At 45.6% G+C, this 21,682-nt stretch overlaps 1 protein-coding gene and 1 pseudogene across 1 annotated transcript; both read left to right on the plus strand.

The window, feature by feature from the left end:
• Positions 1-2,213: 2,213 nt before the first annotated feature.
• Eif2b5 (eukaryotic translation initiation factor 2B subunit epsilon) lies at positions 2,214-12,358 on the plus strand. Its single transcript, XM_021638586.2, has 16 exons — positions 2,214-2,454; positions 3,179-3,303; positions 4,097-4,282; positions 4,363-4,540; positions 4,623-4,703; positions 4,967-5,044; positions 5,500-5,812; positions 8,258-8,403; positions 8,632-8,773; positions 8,896-8,997; positions 9,312-9,419; positions 9,598-9,688; positions 10,072-10,195; positions 11,016-11,141; positions 11,732-11,842; positions 11,986-12,358. The coding sequence occupies exons 1-16, from the start codon at positions 2,275-2,277 to the stop codon at positions 12,043-12,045; spliced, it is 2,151 nt and encodes a 716-aa protein (XP_021494261.1). The 5' UTR covers positions 2,214-2,274; the 3' UTR covers positions 12,046-12,358.
• Positions 12,359-12,869: 511 nt separating this feature from the next.
• Positions 12,870-18,149, plus strand: LOC132648498 (enhancer of rudimentary homolog; annotated as a pseudogene).
• Positions 18,150-21,682: the final 3,533 nt, after the last annotated feature.

The following is a 21,682-nucleotide window of genomic DNA, read 5'->3' on the forward strand; positions in this document are numbered from 1 at the left end:
GGTGGTCCCTCAGCCGGGTTATTGAACTGGAATGTTAGATTCTGTCCTCCTGACCTGACGGAGCTTTTCCTTCTTGGGCCTTTATTGCCACTGGAACCTTACCATCACCTTCTGCTTCCACCTTTGCTCCAGCAAAGACAATCCCTTTAGGTTCCCTTCAGGTAGCATACTTTCTCTCTGGCAATATCAGGATTATTATTTTTTTCTTCTGTCGCTGACATTTCCCAGTAAACATCACAGGATTGTTTCCCCGTGGCCCACATTCTTGTGCAGGCATTGGGAAGTGCCGGCCATTTCTAATTATGTCTGTAGGAGGGAGTGCCCACAGCAAATTACTGACGCGATGTGTTCACTCCAGTGTACCGGGAACTCGGGATTTCCTCAATCCAGGACGCAGGATGTTCAGAGGTAAAACTGGGCCATTCCCGTGTAAGCAAGAGCAGTCCACTGCCTTTCCTTCACTTCACAGCCTTCTCCTGCAGGACACACAATCCTTGGGGGAAGTTGGATAACTAGCAAGCTAGACTCAGCTTCACACCACTATTAATTCCTACCTGCTCTGGGCGGAAGACCTTGGGCTGGATTAGTGGGTCATCATTCCTTTTTCTGCACAATGCTGTCTGGAAACCTTGCCTCTACGCACTCTAAAATCGTCAAGAAGCTCGATTCTCTTTGTGTCTGGATCGTAGAATTAAAAAAAAAATCCTTTACCACCTGACCTCCATCTACACCACGGATGTGGATGATTCCTACTCTACAGTCCTGGAACCTCTGCCTAAAAAATGATTCCATAGGCCAGGCATGGTGGTGCACTTCTTTAATCGCAGCACTCGAGAGGCAGAGTCAGGTGGGTCTCTGTGAGTTCGAGGCCAACCTGGTCTACAGGGCAATGTAGTGAGACCATCTCAAACAGGAAAAAAAAAAAAAAAAAGTCTGAGACCTAGACTCTACGGAAATTGGTGAAGGTGCATTGCATAACACTGGCCTCTAGGGGGCAGTGGAGCCCTGTGTGGACGACAGTCTGTGTTTTTTTTTTTTTTTTTTTTTTTCCCCGAGGGGTTCCCACAGACGCATTTTTCTTTCCCTTCTGCATGCAGATCTGTAACGCAGCGAAACAGCCCTCCAGAACCTAGTGCTAGCTTCCCACTTGCGATCCTCCTGTCTCAATCGGTGTTGAGACCAGAAACACAGACTAACAGCTCTGCGGGAGAACTTCTGCGCGACACGGGAGGAAGCTGTCCAAACCTGCAGGCTGTGGGCTTAGCAGGGGTTCCGAGGCTGAATGGACAGGATTACTAACTGGAAGTCTTGGTGCCACAGAATTACGCCCTGGCTGCGTGCGATCGCTTCCTCCGCCTTAGGCTGGATCTATGAACTGTGGCCACAGCGTCTTTTCCCAAAACCTGGGGCTCCGCTTCGGCGTCTAGCCTGGGAAACTTGCTACGACGGCCCCGTCCTGTTCGATTCACTGCTGTTCTTAGATCCAGCCTCATCTGTGATAGGCTGGACTGGACCTGGTGAAGCCATCATTTTTTATCCCCATGAAAATGACAGAACGCACCAGTTTTTCCACTCACACGCTGGGCGTGTTTCCTTGGCCTGGTTTAAGAGTTTAATAAATACCTGATGCTCTAGGTTGTATTTCCAGCACTGAAAAATAAATAAATAAACAAGTGGGTGGCCTAGACCATAATCTTACGGCACATACTCAGTAAAAATCTGTCCCCACGTCCAGTGTCTGTGCATATCATCGACTCCCTCCCAAAGCCGCCAGACCCCCTTGGATTACTAGAATGCAAATGGAGGGCTACACTGTACTTTCAGATTTATGCGGGTGAGTTTTTTGCCAGCACGTTCAGTGCCCTCGGAGGTCGAAAGAGTGTCAGGCACCCTGGAACTGCAGCTGTCACCGGTGACGGGCGTCGAACTTGGATCCTCTGCAAGAGCAACAAGTGCTCTAAAGGATGAGCGAGCTCTCCGGCCCCCGAGAACCGCAAATTCTATTACGCTCTGGGCAGGGAAGGGGCAGGCTCCTTCCACTCGCTGCCCTGTTGGCTCGCTGACTCCGCTAGAACCCCGCCTCTACGGTGCGCACGCGCCACCCAGGATGGCCAGTTCCTATTGGCCTAGTACGGCTAGCCACGCCCCGGCTGGGTACAGACATGCGCACTCCTCCCTTCAGGCACGCCTTCGCGCTCTGGCTCTTAGGCCCCTTTTTGTCCTCTGCGGCGTGCCGTGTCAGGTACTCCGCGGAAGTGCTGCCTGCGAGGGAAGATGGCAGCCACTGCGGCGGTCCCCGGGGCTGCGGCCGGCCGAGCGAACAAACGCGGGGGCGGCCCGGGCAGCGGAGGGAGCCAAGGTGCGGAGGAGGAGCCGCCGCCGCCCCTCCAGGCCGTGCTAGTGGCGGATAGCTTCAACCGCCGCTTCTTCCCCATCTCCAAGGACCAGCCTCGGGTGAGCGCCCGGCGTGCGAGTAGCCAGCGGGCCTGGAGGGTGGCGGGGCTGCACGTTGCCACTGCGGCTGGCTAGTGAAACGTGCTCTGGAAGTTACTCTAAAGTCGGTTTTATCTGGGGGAAGGTGGAGGGACTGACTGGAACCCCAATGACTGTCCGACCAGTTAAGTGGCTAGCAAACTTGGGTTCTCGCACGGCTTGTCTACCTAGCCTTAGGAGGAATGGAGATGCTTGCGTGTAGGAGCAGCGTTTCTAAGAAACCTTCCCGGGGTGGGAGGATTTAGTAGCGCAATTTAAAAAAAAAAATGCTTCAGAAAGGACGATGATACTGTACCGAAAAGAGAAAAGGCTAGGTCTGGTACAGGTTATTTTCCTTCCATCTGCTGACTCTTAGTGGCAATGGAAGGAAATTTTATGGGGAAAAGGCTTTGGTGCTTAAGTGTTCTGGATCTATCACCTAGGGCCAACATTCATACTTTGCTGGACCGGTTTACTATAGTATATCTATGTCTGATACCATCCTGAGCCCAGATCCCAGTACCTTAGACCGAACCTTCGGCCATTCCATGAATACTATAAGCAGGAGCCAGTTTACTTTAGAATAAGAGGGGAAAGCAAACTGTAGTGTCTGGAAACACTGATAGAAGGAGCATTGCTGCCTTGGGGTACCCAAAGTATAATCATGGATTGAAGACCTCAGACTTTTTCATGTCCTGCCCGGTAGGTCCTCTTGCCCCTGGCCAACGTTGCACTAATTGACTATACTCTGGAATTCCTGACTGCCACGGGTGTGCAGGAAACATTTGTCTTTTGCTGCTGGAAGGCCGCTCAGATCAAAGAACACTTACTGTAAGGCTCCAAAATTTTCCCTTTCCATGTTTCACCATCTTTTTCCAGTTGTTTCGGGGTGAGGGATAAACTCTCCGTTCAGATCTCACATAAGGTGTAGTGTTTTCTTCACTTTTCCTGAGGCAAGCTCCCAGAGCTCTCTTTGCCTTGAGGTTCTGGTGATAAATAGTTTAAATCTGACATGTGGTTTTCTGAGTCTTGCAAAGTTTGGTCTCATGGGTTTCACTTTTTATTTGCTGGCTCGAGTGTATATGTTACTAGAAGGACATCTTTTCATCTTTCCACTGAATTTCCAAATATTGCCTGTTCTGGTCCCCAAGGATAAGAACAAGCTCTTCATCCTTGTCTCCCCACTATGCACCTTAGATGTTTGTTAAAATTTTGGAAGAGTGGGTCTTGGAATTTATGAGTTTAGGAAGTAAGGACTAATATATTAACATTTTCCATGTTACAGCGTTTAAATTTGATACAGACTTCAGGACAAGAAAGATAACATGAAAAATGTGTTCCCAGATTTCATGACCTAGATCAGTAAGATTTTTTTTTTAATTCAAACTCACATTTGAAGACAGGAGTATAGGTATAGAAAGGAAATAGCCATATTTCTCCAATACTTGAAACTAATGACCCTGGATGCTGAAACCATTCATTATGATTCATAAGCCTCTTTGAAGTCAAGGACGCTGGCAGCAACCCAGAAAAGCCATAGAGAAGATGAGTGCTGAAGGGAGGTTGAAAGCCAGGTCAGTGATCCTTCGCTTAATGTACGTTTCTCTCATCACCTTTCCCATAGGAAATCCAAGTGGTGCCATCCTACATCCTCCAATGTTGTTCGAATAATCACCTCCGAGCTATACCGATCGCTAGGCGATGTCCTGCGTGACGTCGATGCCAAGGCCTTGGTGCGCTCTGACTTTCTTCTGCTATATGGAGATGTCATCTCAAATATCAATATTACCAGAGCCCTGGAGGAACACAGGTCAGGGTGGCGACAATGGCAGGATCAAGACCTAGGGACCAGCAGAGTCCTGAGACGACTGTGCCTCATGTTCTTTATAGGTTAAGACGGAAGCTAGAAAAAAATGTATCTGTGATGACAATGATCTTCAAGGAGTCATCCCCCAGCCATCCTACACGCTGCCATGAGGACAATGTGGTGGTAGCCGTGGATAGCACCACAAACCGGCTTCTGCATTTCCAGAAGACCCAAGGTCTCCGGCGCTTTGCATTTCCTTTGGTGAGTGGGTATCACTCAGGTAGGAGAGGGATGAGCTTCTAGGAGAGAGATGAGTTAAAGACTTTGCAAATTTTCCCCACAGAACCTGTTCCGGGGCAGTGGAGATGGAGTGGAGATTCGATATGATTTACTAGATTGTCACATCAGCATCTGCTCTCCTCAGGTGAGCTCTCCTGAGCAGGACTGCATATCCTGAGAGTAGAACTCTCGGGATCTGTCATTACTCCCTTTCAAGGCCAGGGTTTGTGTCTTCTCTCCCTTTTTCTTAACTGTGGTAAGAAAGGCACTATTATCTCATTCCCGGGATATTGAGAACCAGCCTGGGATTTTGTTCCATAGCTAATTATTATGGGTTTGATAACTGGAACTTAACTTTGTTTCCTGGGAAAGCATTTAATCTTAGCACACCCTGTTTCCCCCCCACAGGTAGCTCAACTCTTCACAGACAATTTTGACTACCAAACTCGGGATGATTTTGTACGAGGCCTGTTAGTGAACGAGGAGGTGAGTAAAGGCTTGCAGAGGCTCTAGTAGAGAGGGTTTATCTTACTCTGGGAACTTTTGGTTCCCTTTTTTGTTTCATTAAGCAACAAAGGAAGATAGGAAGGGAGGAAGGTAGCTGGGAGAAAACTAGGGCTAAACCTGGTGTGGCAGTGCACACCTTTAATCTAAGCACTCAGGAGGCAGAGGCAGACTGATCGATGTGAGTTCCGAGGCCAGCCTGGTGTACAAAGCGAGTCCAGGACAGCCAGGGTACACACAGAAACCCCGTCTTGAGGGGAAAAAAGAAAGAAAGAAGGGAGGGAGGAAGGAAGGAAAAAAGAAGGAAGGAAAGAAAAATAACTAGGGCCATTTAGCATCTTGGTGAGTGGCAGAGAGGCACTGAAAGGCTGAGAAAAGTATTGTGCTTGGGGACTATCTCTGTCTTGTTTGATTGGGTGACCTTTCTCCTCATTTAGATCCTAGGAAACCAGATCCACTTGCATGTGACAACTAGGGAATACGGCGCCCGGGTCTCCAACCTACACATGTACTCTGCTGTTTGCGCTGACGTCATCCGCCGATGGGTCTACCCCCTCACTCCAGAAGTCAACTTCACTGACAGCACTACACAGAGCTACACTCATTCCCGACACAACATATATCGAGGGCCTGAAGTCAGCCTGGGCCACGGCAGTGTCCTGGAGGAAAACGTGCTTCTGGGAGCTGGCACTGTCATTGGCAGCAACTGCTCCATCACCAACAGCGTCATTGGCCCTGACTGCCACATTGGTGAGCACAGGTGGGGAATCCAGCAGTGGTCCTACGGATATGGACTGGAGTGGTGTGTGTCTCTAGAAGCTAGGGAGGACACCAGGGACTTAAGAAAGGAGTAGTGGGTCTGGAGAGACAGCTCAGTGGTTAAGAGCACTTGTTGCTCTTGCAGAGGACTCAGATTTGGTTCCCAGTATTCATACAGTAGTTCACAACTCGAGTGCAGGGGATCTTCTGGTCTCCTCAGGCATCAAACATGTACATGATGCTTGTACATAAACTCGGGCAAAACCCTCACACACAGAAAACTAAATTTGCTAAATCTTGAGGAAAGGGAGCTAGAGGAGAAAGGAAAGAGTCCTTGTGCTTGTTGGCACACACTTTCTTGTTTGTTTTTTGAGGCAGCTAGCCTTGACTTCACAGAGACCCAAGTGCTGGGTTAAAGCCATGACTACCACCCCAGTGTTGGGCTACACTTAAAAATGGAGGCAGGAAGATTACAAGTTTGAGGCAGCTTGGAACTATATATTAAAAACTATCTTAAACAAAAGAAGGCCAGAGGAAGCCAGGTACAGTAGCGCACACCTGTAATCCCAGTACTCGGGAGGCAGAGGCAGGCAGATCACTGAGTTCAAGGCCAGCCTGCTCTACAAAGAGAGTCTAGGACAGCCAAGGCTACACAGAGAAACCCTGTCTCAACCCCCCCCCAAAAAAAAAGGTAGAGGAAAAGGAAGTTAGTTGCCTACAGTTGTGTATAATCCCATGTTGACTTTAATTTTTTTTTTTAATACTTTATTGGGGTTATTGAACATTTCTACCTCCCTTCCAACCTCCTAACACCGGGTAGGAGGGAAAGAAGGTTAATGGAGACAGGGGCCAGGGTTCTCTCTGCTGCTTCCCACTGGGTAGGGTTGTAGGATTCTTTTGGGGGTAATACCAGTATCAGTCTTCCAGAAATCCGGAAGTCCAGGTAACCAGCAAGTCAGCAAACAGCAAATGCAGCGGCAGGATGAACTAGCAGCAAGCAGTCCTCCAAGCAGCTGAGCTTTTTTCCTCTAGGTTGTCATATTTATATCCTCAAAGTCCTCAGAATTCAGCTAACTCCACTTAGCAAAGACTACGCTTTGCATGAGATACTTAATTGGTGTGGACAAATTAAAATCCCCAACTTTGAATTTTAACAAAAACACGTTCATGTATCAAACCAAAACATTACAACAATCCCATCTATTTAGGAGGATAGATTGAGTCATGACTTTGAGGCCAGCTCTGTTTTTTTGAGACAAGGTTTCTCTGTGTAGCCCTGGCTGTCTTGGAAATTGCTCTGTAGACCTGATCGGCCTTGAACTAACAGAGATCCACCCGCCTCTGCCTCCCTCATGCTGGGACTGAAGGTATACACCATCTCAGCCTAGCCTAGCCTATGGCTCTTAAGATGACTTCACCTCCTGGAATGTCCTCTCTGTTCACATTTGTAGAGTTGGCGTGTACTAGTAACCTCTATTCATTACAGTGTACAAAGGGCTTCTGCATGTGTTAGTATTTTTAACCTTCAAAGAGGTGGCTTGCCCCAGTAACATCTGATGTGAGGCTGGGTATTATGGTTGTGGGCTCTCTGTATTCCTTTTTTTTTTTTTTTTTTTTGTATGTATATTGGTGTTCTGTGTGCCTGTATATCTGTGTGAGGGTGTCGGATCCCCTGGAACTGGAATTACAGACCATTGCGAGCTGTCATGTTGGTGCTGGGACTCAGACTTGGGTCCTTTGGAAGAAGTGCTCTAAACTGCTGAACCCTCTCTCTGGCCCTCTTGTGTTCCTTTTGCTCTCCCTAGCTGTGCTTTTCCTCTTGTCAGCTCACTTTGGGTGAAGAATATGAGACTACTAATAGTTCCAGCCTTTTAGAAGGACAACAGCAGGACTCAAATTCTGTAATAAACGGAGAGGTGGAATAGTTTGATTCTCCTTACAGACGTGGACATGACTGTAATAAGGTTTATAGCTCAATCTGGGAAGTCCTGGAGGATCTCGGTTTAAGTCGGTGTACAGTGTAAAATTACTGTAAACTTAGTAGAGGATGGCTAGTCGGCTCTTGGGGCTGATCTGGGAAAGGACTGGATGGTTTTGTTTTTAAAGATTTATTTACTTATTATTTATACATTATTCTGCCTGCATGTACACCTACATGCCAGAAGAGGGCACAGGATCTCATAGATGGTTATGAGCCACCATGTGGTTGCTGGGAGTTGAACTCAGGACCTTTGGTAGAACAAACAGTCAGTGCTCTTAACCTCTGAGCCATCTCTCCAGCCCCGGGACTGGATGTTTCTACTGTTGGCAGATGGAGCATCAGAGTGAGGTGGGAGCTGGAGACGCAAGGCTGGTGTCAGTCAGCCTTGTCCTCTGTGGAAGACTGTTTCAGATGTGGGACCCTGAGTAACCAGAAGTCTTCCTCCTCTGAACCAGGTGATAATGTGGTGCTGGACCAGGCCTGCTTGTGGCAGGGAGTCCGAGTGGCTGCTGGAGCACAAATACACCAGTCTCTGCTCTGTGACAAAGCTGAGGTCAAGGAAGGAGTTACACTGAAGCCACACTGTGTCCTCACTTCGCAGGTAAGGCTTGTTGCAGACTGTGAACAATCCCTGAGTTGAATAGTGATTATGTTTATTTACAGGGGGACCGTATTTCCCCCCTGTAAATAAGCCTGCAATGAGGGCCCAAGTTTCTTTGACCTTCTACTTAGTATAAAACCATAACAAAACAAAAAACATTGTTCTGATTGTCAAGATACAGCTCTCTGCACTATTAAGTCTGTGCCACTTGGTCCTTTTTTCTCTTAGGTGGTAGTGGGCCCGGCTATCACGCTGCCTGAGGGCTCTGTGATCTCTTTGCACCCTCCAGATGCAGAGGAAGATGAAGATGATGGCCAGTTTAGTGATGATTCTGGGGCTGACCAAGAAAAGGAGAAAGTGAAGCTGAAAGGTGTGAGGCTCAGCAGGTGTGGGGCATCTGTGTATCTTTCTGACCCATGGAAAAATCTTTCCTTCCAGAGAGATTGCTGCTGCTGCTGCTGGGCCTTCTCAAAAGATCAATGCCTTTTCTAGGTTACAATCCAGCAGAAGTCGGCTCTGAAGGCCAGGGATACCTCTGGAAAGCTGCGGATGTGAACATGCAGGAAGAGGAGGAACTACGGCAGAGTCTCTGGGGTGAGCTAGACCTTACACCTGCCCCACTTAATCGGAATATTTTTAAGAAGTTTGAATGCCTTGGAACCCAATTATTATTGAATCCCCAATTCATCATACTGACAGGGCACATATATTGCTGTGTGTGTGTGCGTGCGTGTGCGTGTGCATGTGCATGTGTTTAAGTAGAGGTAAGAGGACAGCTTACTGGAGTTGGTTCTCTTTTTTTTCACCATGTGGGTCCTGCAGACTGGCAGCATGTGTGGTGCTGAAGATCAAAGTCAGGCCAGTCAAGCACTCTATCACTGGCTTCTCTTTTTTGTTGTTGTTCTTAGGGCTCACGATCAATATGGAAGATGAAAGTGAAACTGAAAGTGAGCGAAGTGTGGATTCGGAGGAGCTGGACAGCCTAGCAGGGTCCCCTCAATTGGATGACATCAAAGGTTAGTGGTTGAGAGCAGAGGTGTGAAAAAGTTTTTGTTTTTTTGGTTTTTTTTTTTTTTTTTTTTTTTTTGCTTATATCAGCTAGCCAATGGCTTAGTTCCTCCCAGAAAGGCTTTGGTATAAAGTCAGACTTAAAGCAAAGTATTCCGGAAAGGTGAATTTGCTCTTTCCTTTTAGTCTTCCAGAATGAAGTCTTGGGAACACTTCAGCGAGGCAGAGAGGAGAATATTTCTTGTGACAACCTAGTCCTGGAAATCAACTCTCTCAAGTAAGAATAACCTTTTCCTGTTTTCTAATGTGGGCTGCTCCAGGAATGAAGATGTTCTCTCCCAAGACTAGATAGAAGGCCAGCAGTGTTTGGAGCAAGGAGAACACTAGCATCCAGCCTCACGGAGGTTTCCTCTCCTCTAGAGTGTTGTCTCCATCCTCTTAGTCTTGGAGCTGAAAGGCAGTGAGCTCCTGGAGCTTTGCGGAATTGGTTACTTCTGCAGCAGAGCTCCTGAAAACAGCCTGTTAAGGAAGGAGTGGTTGCTTCTGGCTCACAGTGTGAGGAGAGTTGGTGGTGGCAGGAGCTGGGAGCAGCTGGTCACATGGCACCTACAGTGAGGCATGGAAAGTAAAGGCTGGTGCTCAGCGCCCTCTCTCCCACAGGTATGCCTACAACATCAGCCTAAAGGAAGTGATGCAGGTCCTGAGCCGTGTGGTCCTGGACTTTCCCCTGCAACAAATGGATTCCCTGCTTGACCCAAACCGCTACTGTGCCCTGCTGCTTCCTGTAAGCAAACACTGAGCCCAGGGGCACGGAATTGCATGGAGGCAGCTCAACATTTTTGCAGTGCTTGTCTTAAAAGGAAATAGGAGTAGGTGGGCTTGCTCTGGGGTATGTTACTTCTGGGTCTGTTTTCCTTGCCTTTGGAAGACAGTTTCTAGAGGAGTATTAGCTGGTTCAGAGTCCAGTAATATTTAATACTGAATGGTCTTTGAGACTCCACGATTGAGAGCATTCCAGGCCCCAAAGGACATTCAGAAACAGTCCTGGAATCAGCTATTATGGAACATATCTGTAGTTCAACTCTTCCAGGAAGTTGAGGGAAAAAAAAATCACCAGAGCCCAGCCAGGACTTTGAGACTAGCTAGGATAACAGCAAAATACTGTTTCAAAGACCACAGTTCAAAACAACTTTCTCTTCCCTGAGAAATCTCATCTTTTCCCTAACCTTGGGGAACCATTCCCAAATGATTCCATGCTTCCTATATCATCTCCTTGTGCTTCTCTGTCATCAGTCTTGTCTTTGTTGTTCAGGTGCCTGAGCACACTAAGGAATAGATTACATTTTCCTTCTTTCTCCCTTCCTTCTTTTTTTTTTTAAGATTTATTTATTATGTATACAATGTTCTGTCTGTATGTACACCTGCATGCCACAAGAGGGCACCAGATCTCATTATAGATGGTTGTGGGTTACCATGTGGTTGCTGGGAACTGAACTCAGGACCTTTGGAAGAGCAGCCAGCGCTCTTAACCTCTGAGCCACCTCTCCAGTCCCAATATATTTTTATACTTCCCCCACCTTTTTTTTTGTTTTTGTTTTTCATAGTTGCTCAAAGCCTGGAGCCCTGTTTTTAGGAACTACATAAAGCGTGCAGCTGATCATTTGGAAGCGTTGGCAGCCATTGAGAACTTCTTCTTGGAACATGAAACTCTTGTTACTTCCATGGCCAAGGTGAATACCATCTCAAGCTGTCCTGCATTTGCCTTGAAACAGGCCTTCATGACCCCCACAGAGACACAAAGCTGAGGTTAAGTTGAGCCTAGCATGGAGTTTGTTCACCACACCATCTGTGCCTGGTCTCGTGCTTACCGCTGGAGGAGTGGAGCATAGAGCGAAGCTGGTGCTGGTGAGGCAACCATTGGGGGCTGGCCTGAGGTTGCAACAAGCAAACATTCTGCAGGAGGGCCATCCTGTCTCCATACTGAAAAGAGTGACTCACTCTTGTCTTTCTTTTGGGAGGGTGGTGATAATGTTGATGATTTGACTTTTGGTTTGAGTTGGGTTGTTTTGTTTTGTTTGTTTTTCCCAAACTGGCCTTGAACTTGTTATATAGTTCAGTTTGGATTCCTGATCCTTCCCAAGTGCTGGAATTAGAAGCGTGCACCACTCTGCCTGCTCTCTTGCCTGTTTTGAAGGGGCTCCTTGGTGTGTGGAAGGAAGCCGAGAAGCTAGTAAAGATGATAAAGTTTTCTCCTGCATTATCCTTTATACTGTTACATCCTTGCTAGATTCTCTGAGATGCCTCTTTGCTGACTCTTTAGGTTCTGATGGCTTTCTACCAGCTGGAGATCTTGGCTGAGGAAACAATCTTGAGCTGGTTCAGCCAAAAAGGTGAAACTGACGAAAGCCAGCAGTTACGCAAGAACAGACAGGTATGTTAGGCTGTCCTCTGCTTCCTGGGTGCCCTAACCCTAACCCTAACCCCTATGGACTTGGTGGTCAGACCATTTATCCACTAACAGGAACAGGGGGGTGCATGTTTTCTCCTACAGCTGTTCCCTCTGCTTCTTTACAGCTGCAGAGGTTCATCCAGTGGCTAAAAGAGGCAGAAGAGGAGTCATCTGAAGATGACTGATGGTGATTGCCAGCTCCATGGTGTGTTACTGTTTGCCCTCACAGATAGGGCAGAACAAGAAAGCTAGCTACAGAAGCATGAATGGCCACTACACACTGAGACTTGACCAGAAAAGTTGCAACTACAGTATTCTTCCTACTGCTGGCAGCCGTGATACTTCTCATCCTGACTGAAGTTGGGGTGAGGGAAGTTAGACTGAAACAAAACTAGGGATAATCTAGACAGACCACCCTTGCAGTTGGGGGTAGGCCAGAGGAAGCGCTTTGTGCTCCAGTTTTCCCACAGGGGACAGTAAAGAGTAGCTGGCCCTCTCTGTTGTTTGTATTTGTTAATATTAAAAGAGGGCTGTATTGGGCTTCTCCAGCTCTGCCTGATCAGCCAGTAAAAAAAAGTATATATATGATCTGACTTGGCTGCTTTTAGCCAATACTGGAGGAAAGAAAAAAGGGTTGAAGTGCCCACAAGGTGGTGCTATGCTACCTGATTAATTCCATCCCGTTCATGGGACATGAAGGCCGAACTGCCTTCCCAAGCTCCATAAATCAGTCTGTGATCCTGGAGTGGTGGGCCAGAGCCTATTTTCATTACTTTTCTGGTCTGAAAAGTTCTACCCGAGGGTAATGGTGCTGGGTATATATAAAGCCATCTGCTATTGCTTTTGCCTTTTCCAATTGACTCACTACTGGTTCTGTTGGAGATACTAGCCCACATTCATCTTAAAAGACAAGTCCACTAGGCATGGTTAATTCCAGTACCCTGGAGACAGAGGCAGGCAGATCTCTGAGGTCAAGGACAGCCTAGTGTATAAGAGTTTCAGGACAGTAGAGGCTATACAGAGAAAGCCCAGAGAGGTGGAGGTAAGGAAATTCACCTAAGATGTTTGGAATATTGCAGAGCATACCTAAGGACTTCAACCTTCTAGTCTAGAACTCTGTGTGCTTCAGTCCTCTGTCTCAGTGAAGTGGAAACTGTCCCAGGAGCAGATGAAACCCAAAGCTAGGAGTGAACATGCTGAGAACACAGAAGTTCCTCTGACTTGTGTTCTTGCTTATGCTGAGAGTTTACCATGTGGCAGGAGCTTCACTAGACACTCATGAATTATTTCATCAGACCTTGGCCACCAGCACTGTGAAGTGCATTTTCTGATGAGACGCTTAACATAACAGCTCAGAGAGGCTGTGTAACTATTCACCTATGGAGGCAGAATTTGCTTCTGACCTTGCGATAGAGTCTATCGCCGTGCTGTGCGGCCCCCGTAACTCCTTTTGTGAGGTCTTTGTCGCCTTCATACAGAATGAGTCTTTTCTCTTCTGACACTAAGCTACAGTAAATATCACAGTGGCAACAGAGGATACCACACACTTAGCATCAGAGACAGTGGAAAGGAATGAGCTAATGAAAGGATATTGAATTTGAGGCTGCAGAGACATTTTTGAAAAAGAAAAACAAAACAAAAAACTGGCACACACTTGTCAGCACTAGGAAAGTGGAAGTAAGAAGTTCAAGAGTTCAAGGCTAGCCTGGGCTACTGGAGACCCTGGCCAGCTACAGGGCCCAATACCTGGAGAGCTTACTGAGCTGATGACCTGCACCTAGGACAACTAAAAGGCTGTAAGACATCTTTGATTTGTTCCGGATAGTGACACAAATCAGAAGTGACAACTTTTTAAGGAGGGATCCTTCAAGTAAGAGTAATAGAGAAGGCTTCACCAACTTGTAAAGCTAAGTTGGCTTAGAGGGGAAGAAAGGATAGAAGACATCCAAAGAAGAGATTGCCAATTCCATATGGAAAAATGCCGATAGGAGTTGTAGGAAGGTATGTGACTCCATAAGGAAACAATGGCAGTGGATGAGACAAGTCAACATTTTGAAAAATTAAAAATGGAATAAGGGCTAGAGAGATAGAGCAGTGGTTCTTAGACAGGACCCAGTTTGATTCCTAGCACCCACTAAACATAACTCCAGTTTCAGGATGCACATAATACATAGACATGGATGTGAGCAAAACACCCATATGAAATCTAAAAATTTTCATGGGATAGTAAAAGGTGACTTCTTGCTGGGGTAGTGTTATTAAGTTTGAGGTCTAGGCCTCAGAAAAGAAAGGACTAGAGATTGAGTGAGAGATCACCCAGAAGTCTACCTATCAAGAAGTTCCTGCACATGGAAACCATTGCCACTCACAGGTCCAGCCAACGGGTTAGCCTCTTTGCAAGAAACAGACAGCTGAGAGCCAGGTGTGTGGCACATGCCTGTAATCCCAGCACTGGGGAAGGCAGAGGGAGATGGAGCTCTGAGTTTGGGGCCAGCCTAGTCTACAAAGCCAGTCCAGGACAGCCAAGGCTACACAGGGACACCCTGTCTTGAAAAAAAAATCTATATATATATTGACGTCTTTTTAAAAAACTATCTTTTTCTCCCAAATCCACCCCAGTCCCCTCCATCACCCCAACACTGGGTAGGAGAGAGAAAGGGTTAGTAGAAGAGGTGGTGCAGTTTTCTTAGGGTTATCAGATTCCATGGAGCCAATCCAACCCTCATTTCAGGACATCTCCAACTTGTCTCAACAGCAACCAGGAGCAGCAGCCTGTTCTTCCTGACATTTGTTGTCTCTCTAGAGTCCTCAAACTATCTTCAGCTGTCAAAGAGCGCCTCTCAGAGCCCACATGAGGCATAGTAGTCTGCTGCTGTGGACTATCTGAATCAGTCCCACATTCCACACCTGGGATTAAAACAAAAACATGTTTATATACAGGACACTTTTCCTCTTTCTGTTAAAATAACCAAAAAGACAGCTTTTCTTTTAATATAAATGAAACTGGCTGTTGCTTTCTTTGAGGAGATAATCAAGGAACCAAAGCCTTTTGGATCAGTAATTTCTTCTATAACCTGATGACTTTGTTCCACTCTTCTGGATTGCTTCACTTTTTGCTGTTGAGCCTTGAGTTCCTAACAGCCAGAAGTAACCTGGGTGTTCTTGTAGAGAGCCCAGTGCCGCTCCTTCGCTTTTCTTGCAGAACCTATCATTTCTCAGAGTTAAGGCTGCATCGAACATCTCGATATCTAAAGCTTTTGGTGGGTACTGGGAAAGCTAATTGTGATAATCTGGTAATCTGAGGCTACCCCTCTGGCAGTTCAGTTTATTCAAGATTAACCTTTTTTCTTAAAATGGGCTGTTTCTCTAACCTTTTCAGCTTCTACCGCAGTCTGATCCTCCTGGCTCCCCAGCCTGCCCACAGGCTGTGGGAACTTGATATCACGAGTGCTTGAGCTGGGCTGGCTGGCAATTGTTGAGAATTCCCGGTATTCTCCTTTACCAACGGCACTTTTTGCCTTTCCAAGCATTTCAACCCCCACCTGCAGATTTTCTTTTTCTTTTTTTTTATGTAAATATTTATTTATTTTTAAATAATTTTATACATTCACTTGTATCCCAGCCATAGCCCACTCCCTCTTTCCCTCCCTCCCTCATCTCCCTGTCCCCTTCCCAGTCCACTGAGAGGGAGTGTCCTCTCCTTCCGTCTGGCCCTAGCTTATCAGGTATCCAGGATGGTTGCAACGTCCTTATCTGTGGCCGCAGATTTTCTAATTGCATTGCCAACTCTGCAATCCTAATTGTTCAGCCATTCTCCCAACCTTCTTTAAAATGGAATGCAGGAAGAAGATGAAGCAAAACAAGAGAAGCCCCTCTGGAAGTAAAGCGGGAATGAAACCAGCAGTAGCTGCTACAGTAAACCTTATGCTTAGAACCTAAAACGGCATATTCTCTCCTTAAACTACTGTCTCCTGTATGCCATTACTTATTATTTTAAGCCCGATGTCTGGGCACCATTTGTTGTTTAAAGGAAGGAGGCAGAGAAAATAACCAGCTAACCTTCCTTCTCAGCTCAGGTCTGCATGGAAAAAAAAAAAAAAACAAAAAAAAAAAAAACCAAAAGGCTCACTAGCCCAGGAGCAAAAGGCCCAAAAGATACAAGGCTAAAAGCTTGCTAGCTCAAAGCTCAAAAAGCCAGGGAGCTGAGGAGCTGAAGCCTAAGCTAAAACCAGAGCTTGAGTAATAGCCCTTTCTTCTCCACCCTGTCTTAGATACCTCTCAACCCCAAGTCCCTCCTACTCATTAATCCCCGTCAGCTGCTTTCTTGCTCTGTCTCTACCTAGGGTTAACTATTAAATCCTATGTACAAAAAAAGCTCTTGGATTAAAGATGTGTGCTAGGACTGGGTGAACCACACCATAATCACCGGTTTACAATATAAACAAAGTCCTTGGGTTAGAGGTGTATAATACAGGGCTCAACCACACTAAAGAAACAAGGTTTTACAGTTCACAGTTTTAGGGTTCACAATGGGATCAAATATCCTGCAGTTGGGCGGTGGAGTGGGGGGAATAGACAGTTGAGTCTATGAGCAACGGTAGGGAAGAAATCACCAAAGATGTTCAAGAAGGTCATGAGAAACCAGGCACAGAACATACCTGTTCCATGTAAGCACAAGGTCTGTGTGTAAGGTTTACTAATGATTTTGCTGTGGTGATGGACCACTTGGGAGGTGAAGCAGGGGCCTCAGCAGTTCATGGTCATTCTCAGTCACAGCCAGCTTGAGGTCAGTCTGAGCTGTGTGACACCTTCTCTCAGAAAATTTTCCAAGTTTCCAGATTGACAGAGCCTGTGGTACCCAGCATAATGAAAGTCCCAAGAGATTTCAAGATGTCAGAGCCTCTGGACCTATTTGGAAGGACGGAGGAGTAAGCCTTTGAGTGCTGGCATTTTCCCTTTCACCCTCCCAGAGAAAAGCTTCTCCCTTCAACACCCTTGTACATAAAGCTTTCCAAGCTCTACTTAGTGACTTAACATGCAGTAGAAGCCACGGGCCATACCTTCGAAGAATCCTCCAACAGAAGCAGAGAGCAAAACACACAGGACATCAAGGAAGCTCTGGTAAAGTAGGGTTATGAAAACTCAAAAGAGGGAAAATACTGTATCCAAAGAAAATATCACAAAGGAGGAGAGTTGGAGAATAAGCAGTTCTTAGAACTGAGGGCTGGTGAGATGGCTGAGCACGTAAAGGACTTGCCACACGAGCCTGCTGGCCTGAAGTCAGGGAGAGCGCTCAATCCCCAGAACCCACGAGGAATGAGAGGACTGCCTCAGGAAAGCTGGCAGACCGCCATGAACCTGTCCAACTGCAGCAACAGTGGTGACCGCCTAAGTGACCCAGGTGGAGGACTGGACGGACGGGATGGGGTGCTGCACAGCATTCTCAGCTTTACATCAGCTAGGGGTGACCAGGAGAGCTCAGTTTGATTTCAGCTTCATATTCTCTCTGGACACATATAAATAATATCTTGGATAATTCTGATATATTGGATAAATAGGTGGCTAGAAAGGTAACTAGGAAATCTTACAATAAGACAAAGTTGTTTAGTAGTAGAGGTGAAAGAATAAGAAGAGTCAGTCCAGAAGGGCCAGCATCTAATAAGAGCAGCAGAGAGCAAGGGGGGAAAAAGGATATTATCTATTTAAGAAATTGTGCGGTTGGCGGCGGCTGAAGCAAAGCGTTTGGTGCGATGTCTCACACCATTTTGCTGGTACAGCCTACCAAGAGGCCAGAAGGCAGGACTTAGGCTGACTACGAGTCTGTGAATGAGTGCATGGAAGGTGTTTGTAAAATGTATGAAGAGCATCTGAAGAGAATGAATCCCAACAGCCCCTCCATCACATATGATATCAGTCAGTTGTTTGATTTTATTGACGATCTGGCAGATCTCAGCTGTCTTGTTTACCAAGCTGATACACAGACGAACCAGCCTTATAACAAAGACTGGATCAAAGAGAAGATCTATGTGCTCCTTCGTCGACAGGCCCAACAGGCTGGGAAGTAGGGAGATTCGGAAGCATTGGGGGCTGGGCTGGGGTTGGAACAGGTGCATACAGTGTGCTGTAGTGAACATTTTGTATGATAGTAATCCTGTTTCCACTTTGTTACACTAGAGCCAAGATTGAATGTAAGACATGAAACGTGAATGATCTTTTCATTCTGAAACCACCATTGCCCCTCTGCTCCTTTTCTTTCTTCCTTCCTTCCTTCCTTCCTTCCTTCCTTCCTTTCTTTCTTTCTTTCTTTCTTTCTTTCTTTCTTTCTTTCTTTCTTTCTTTTTCTAAACATTTTTTTGATAATTCAAATAGAAAGAGTTTTTTTGCCATTTAAGGTTGGTTCCGGTCCTTGAAACTGTTTGTACCTGCTTTATAGCAGCGAGTGCACTAACCCTCCTTGGGGGGTGGGGTGGTGACAAGGTTAGTTATGTCCTCTGGGAAAGTCTTAGAGAAAAATAAAGAAATGTTCTGTAAAAAATAAATAAATAAATAAAAAATAGATTGTGCTGGAGCCTGCACTGTGGTGCACGCCTGTAATCCCAGCACATTGGGTAGGCAGAGGCAGGCAGATCTCTGTGAGTTCGAGGCCAGCCTGATCTTGAAAAAAAAAAAAAGAAGAAGAAATTGTGTCCACTGTAGTGGCGCATGTCTTCAATCTCAGAATTCAGGAGGCAGACACAGACAGATCTCTGTGAGTTCAAAGCCAGCTAGGTTTACCAAATGAGTCCAGAACAGGCAGGGCTATGACACAAAGAAACCATGTCTAAAAGGAAGAAAGGAAGAAAAAAAAGAAGGAAGGAAGAAAAGAGAAAAGGGGACTGGAGAGATGGCTCAGTAGGCTGCCCTTCTAGAGGTTCAGAGTTCAATTCCCAGCAACCACGTGGTGGCTCAAAACCATCTATTATATGATCTGATACCCTCTTCTGGCATGCAGATGTACATGCAGATAGAGTGCTCATATACGTAAAATAAATCTTAAAAAAAAAAAAGGAAAGAAAGAAATTGTGTCATGTCAGCTGTAGTAGCACATTCCTTTATTCCCAGCATCAGGGAAGCAGAGTAGACAGATCTCTGCATTCAAAGAAGCCAGGGCTGCCACCCAGAGAAACCCTGTCTGGAAAAAAACTAAGAAACTAAGTAAATAAATATGACTTGTTGCATTTCTGGATAGCAAGAACACCCCAGATGTCTGGGACAGTAAGTGAGACAAGATCTCAGCAGTTCCCCATGTCCTGCCCCAGCTTATCAGACGCTCAGACAGGATGATGGTTTGAGCCCAGAAACTAAAAACCAGCCTGGGCAGCACAGAGCCCCAGGAATAAAAACACTCCAAAGGCTTCTAGAAAGAATAAAAAGTAAGCCATGCCTTGACATGATATCAAACCAACCACTTGTTAATGGTACTAGAAAACAAATGCCTTCAAAATTCTGAGGGGAAATTATTTTCAACTCAGTTGTGTTTTTGTTGTCGTTGCTTGTTTTTGTTTTTTGCTTTGTTTTGTTTTTAACTGTTTTGTATGTGTCCTGGCGTGGAGATGTTGGGGAACACACAAGTGCCAGTAGTGTGCCTGTGGGGTTTGTGCAGGCATTTTCCTTCTACAATGTGGGTCCCAGGGTTCAAATTCAAGATTATCAGGTGTGACTTTACACTGAGCCTTTTCACCAACATTCAGTCATATTTTACATATACGGCTTAAAAACAATCTGTGATTTAGTGGCAGAATTTTGCCTACATTCACAAGACCCTTAAAAAAAAAAAATCCTTTCTAGGTGTGGTGTCACAAGCACACCACCTGCCTAGGTGATCCTAGGCAGGACTTCCAGCTTAAGGCCAGCCTGAGCCACAGAGACTCTGTCTTAGGAAAACAAAACCAAAATTACATTGTTTATTCTTCTTTTCAAAGAGATACTAGAATGCGATACTAAAACAGGAATAAATTATCCAAGAAAGAAATCCAGCTTGGAGGAGACGTAAAGTAAATTCTGGGGCTGCAGAGACTTCGCAGAATGACAGTTGCCCAGATGGTGGCAGCAAGCAGTATTCAGCAGAGCAAAAGAAGGGAAAGTTCCAGGGACAAACAAACCTGGATCATCACCTAATAGATTGGATGAACAAGATGTGTCCTGAAAAACTACTGCATTGTGTGCAAAGAATTGGTGGTGGTTACATTTTTAGAAGGCAAAAATAAACAAACCCAGAGAAGCAAAAAATTGTAAAAGAAACAAGGACTATAGGAGGCTTAGTAGTATACATAGTATAACAGTTAAAATACTGTCAGTATTATGTACTATTTAACAAGTATGGTTTCAATATTTTAAGAATGTAAAAGTGGAAAGTCAGTGTCTAGAATGTGAAAATCGTAAAAATAGGCATTATGTTACATGTCTGTAACTCCAGCCACTTCAGAAGCAGTGGCAGGAGAGTAGAAAGTTCAAAGTCATCCTGGACTTTTATTTTTAATACTGGGGCTGGAGAAATGCCTCAACAGTTAAGAAGTCTTGCTGCTCTTATGGAGGACCTGAGTTCAGTTCCCAACATCTACATCTTCAGGTGTCTCACAGCTCCTGTAACTAATTTCAAGGGATGGACACCGTCTCCTGACCATGCCAGATACCCATAATGTGTGCACGTATACATATATAAAAACAAATCTTGAGAATTGAATACTGTTTAGCTATGCATACATATTACTTGGAGAAAGAAAAACTGGATATGAACTGAAAACAAATGTATATAACTGCTACTGATATGTATGTATTATGATGTAATGAGAAAAACTCTAGAGAGAAAGATTGATATTAGACTGTGAAAGGCCTGTGTATCATATTGAAGGTATATGAAAGGCATATTTGGCCAGGTGTGGTGGCATATGCCTGTAATCCCAGCACTCAGGGAGGGAGAAGCAGGTGGATCTCTGTGAGTGAAGACAGCCTGGTCTACAAAGGGCAGCCAGGGCTACACAGAGAAACCATGTCGAACGAAAGAAACAAAGAAAGAAAGAAAGAAAGAAAGAAGAAGAAAGAGGAAGAGAGATGAGAGAAAGAAAGAGGGAGAGAGATGGAGAGAGAGAAAGAAAGCGGGAGATGGAGAAAAAGAAGAAAGGAGATGGAGAGAAAGAAAAAAGAAAGAGATGGAGAGAGAAAAAGAAAGAAAGAGAAAGAGAGAAAGAAAGAGAAAGAAAGAAAGAAAAGAAGGAATATTTGTTGCAGGATACTTGATCACACTGTGAAATCCAAGCCTGTATACTGGAAAAACCTGTTTCTAGTTGTGGTGTGGCTGAGCCCTAGCACACACCTTTAATCCAAGAGATTTCTGTAAACAGGATTAAATAAAATTAACTATAGGTCAAGAGGAGGAGCAAGCAGTTGACAGGGAGTGAACATAGGAAACAAGCAAACAAACAAACAAAAAAACAGTGAGAGGAAGTCTGGAAGATGGATAGAGATGCACAGGGAGTAGAAAGAAGGCATGCTGAGTTTGAAGGGTTTTTAAGACAGGTGAAGGGGCTTTTTCCTTCTGGGACATCAGATGAGTAGGAAGGTCATCTGGGTGCTTTCTCTGCCTCTCTGAGCTAGGCTTTCACCCTAGCCTCTGACTCTTGAGCTCTTATTGGTAAAATCGAACATCTGGGATTTTGTTTAAGAACAACACATATTGGGTAATATGAAGAGGTTTCTGAGCAGAAGAGGTGACTGAAATAGGTTCTGAAATGCAGGCATGCAATCTCAGAACTAGGAAGCCTGAGGCAGGAGGGTTGCCAGCAG

This window comes from Meriones unguiculatus, chromosome 17 (assembly GCF_030254825.1).
Source record: "Meriones unguiculatus strain TT.TT164.6M chromosome 17, Bangor_MerUng_6.1, whole genome shotgun sequence".
NCBI lineage: Eukaryota > Metazoa > Chordata > Mammalia > Rodentia > Muridae > Meriones > Meriones unguiculatus.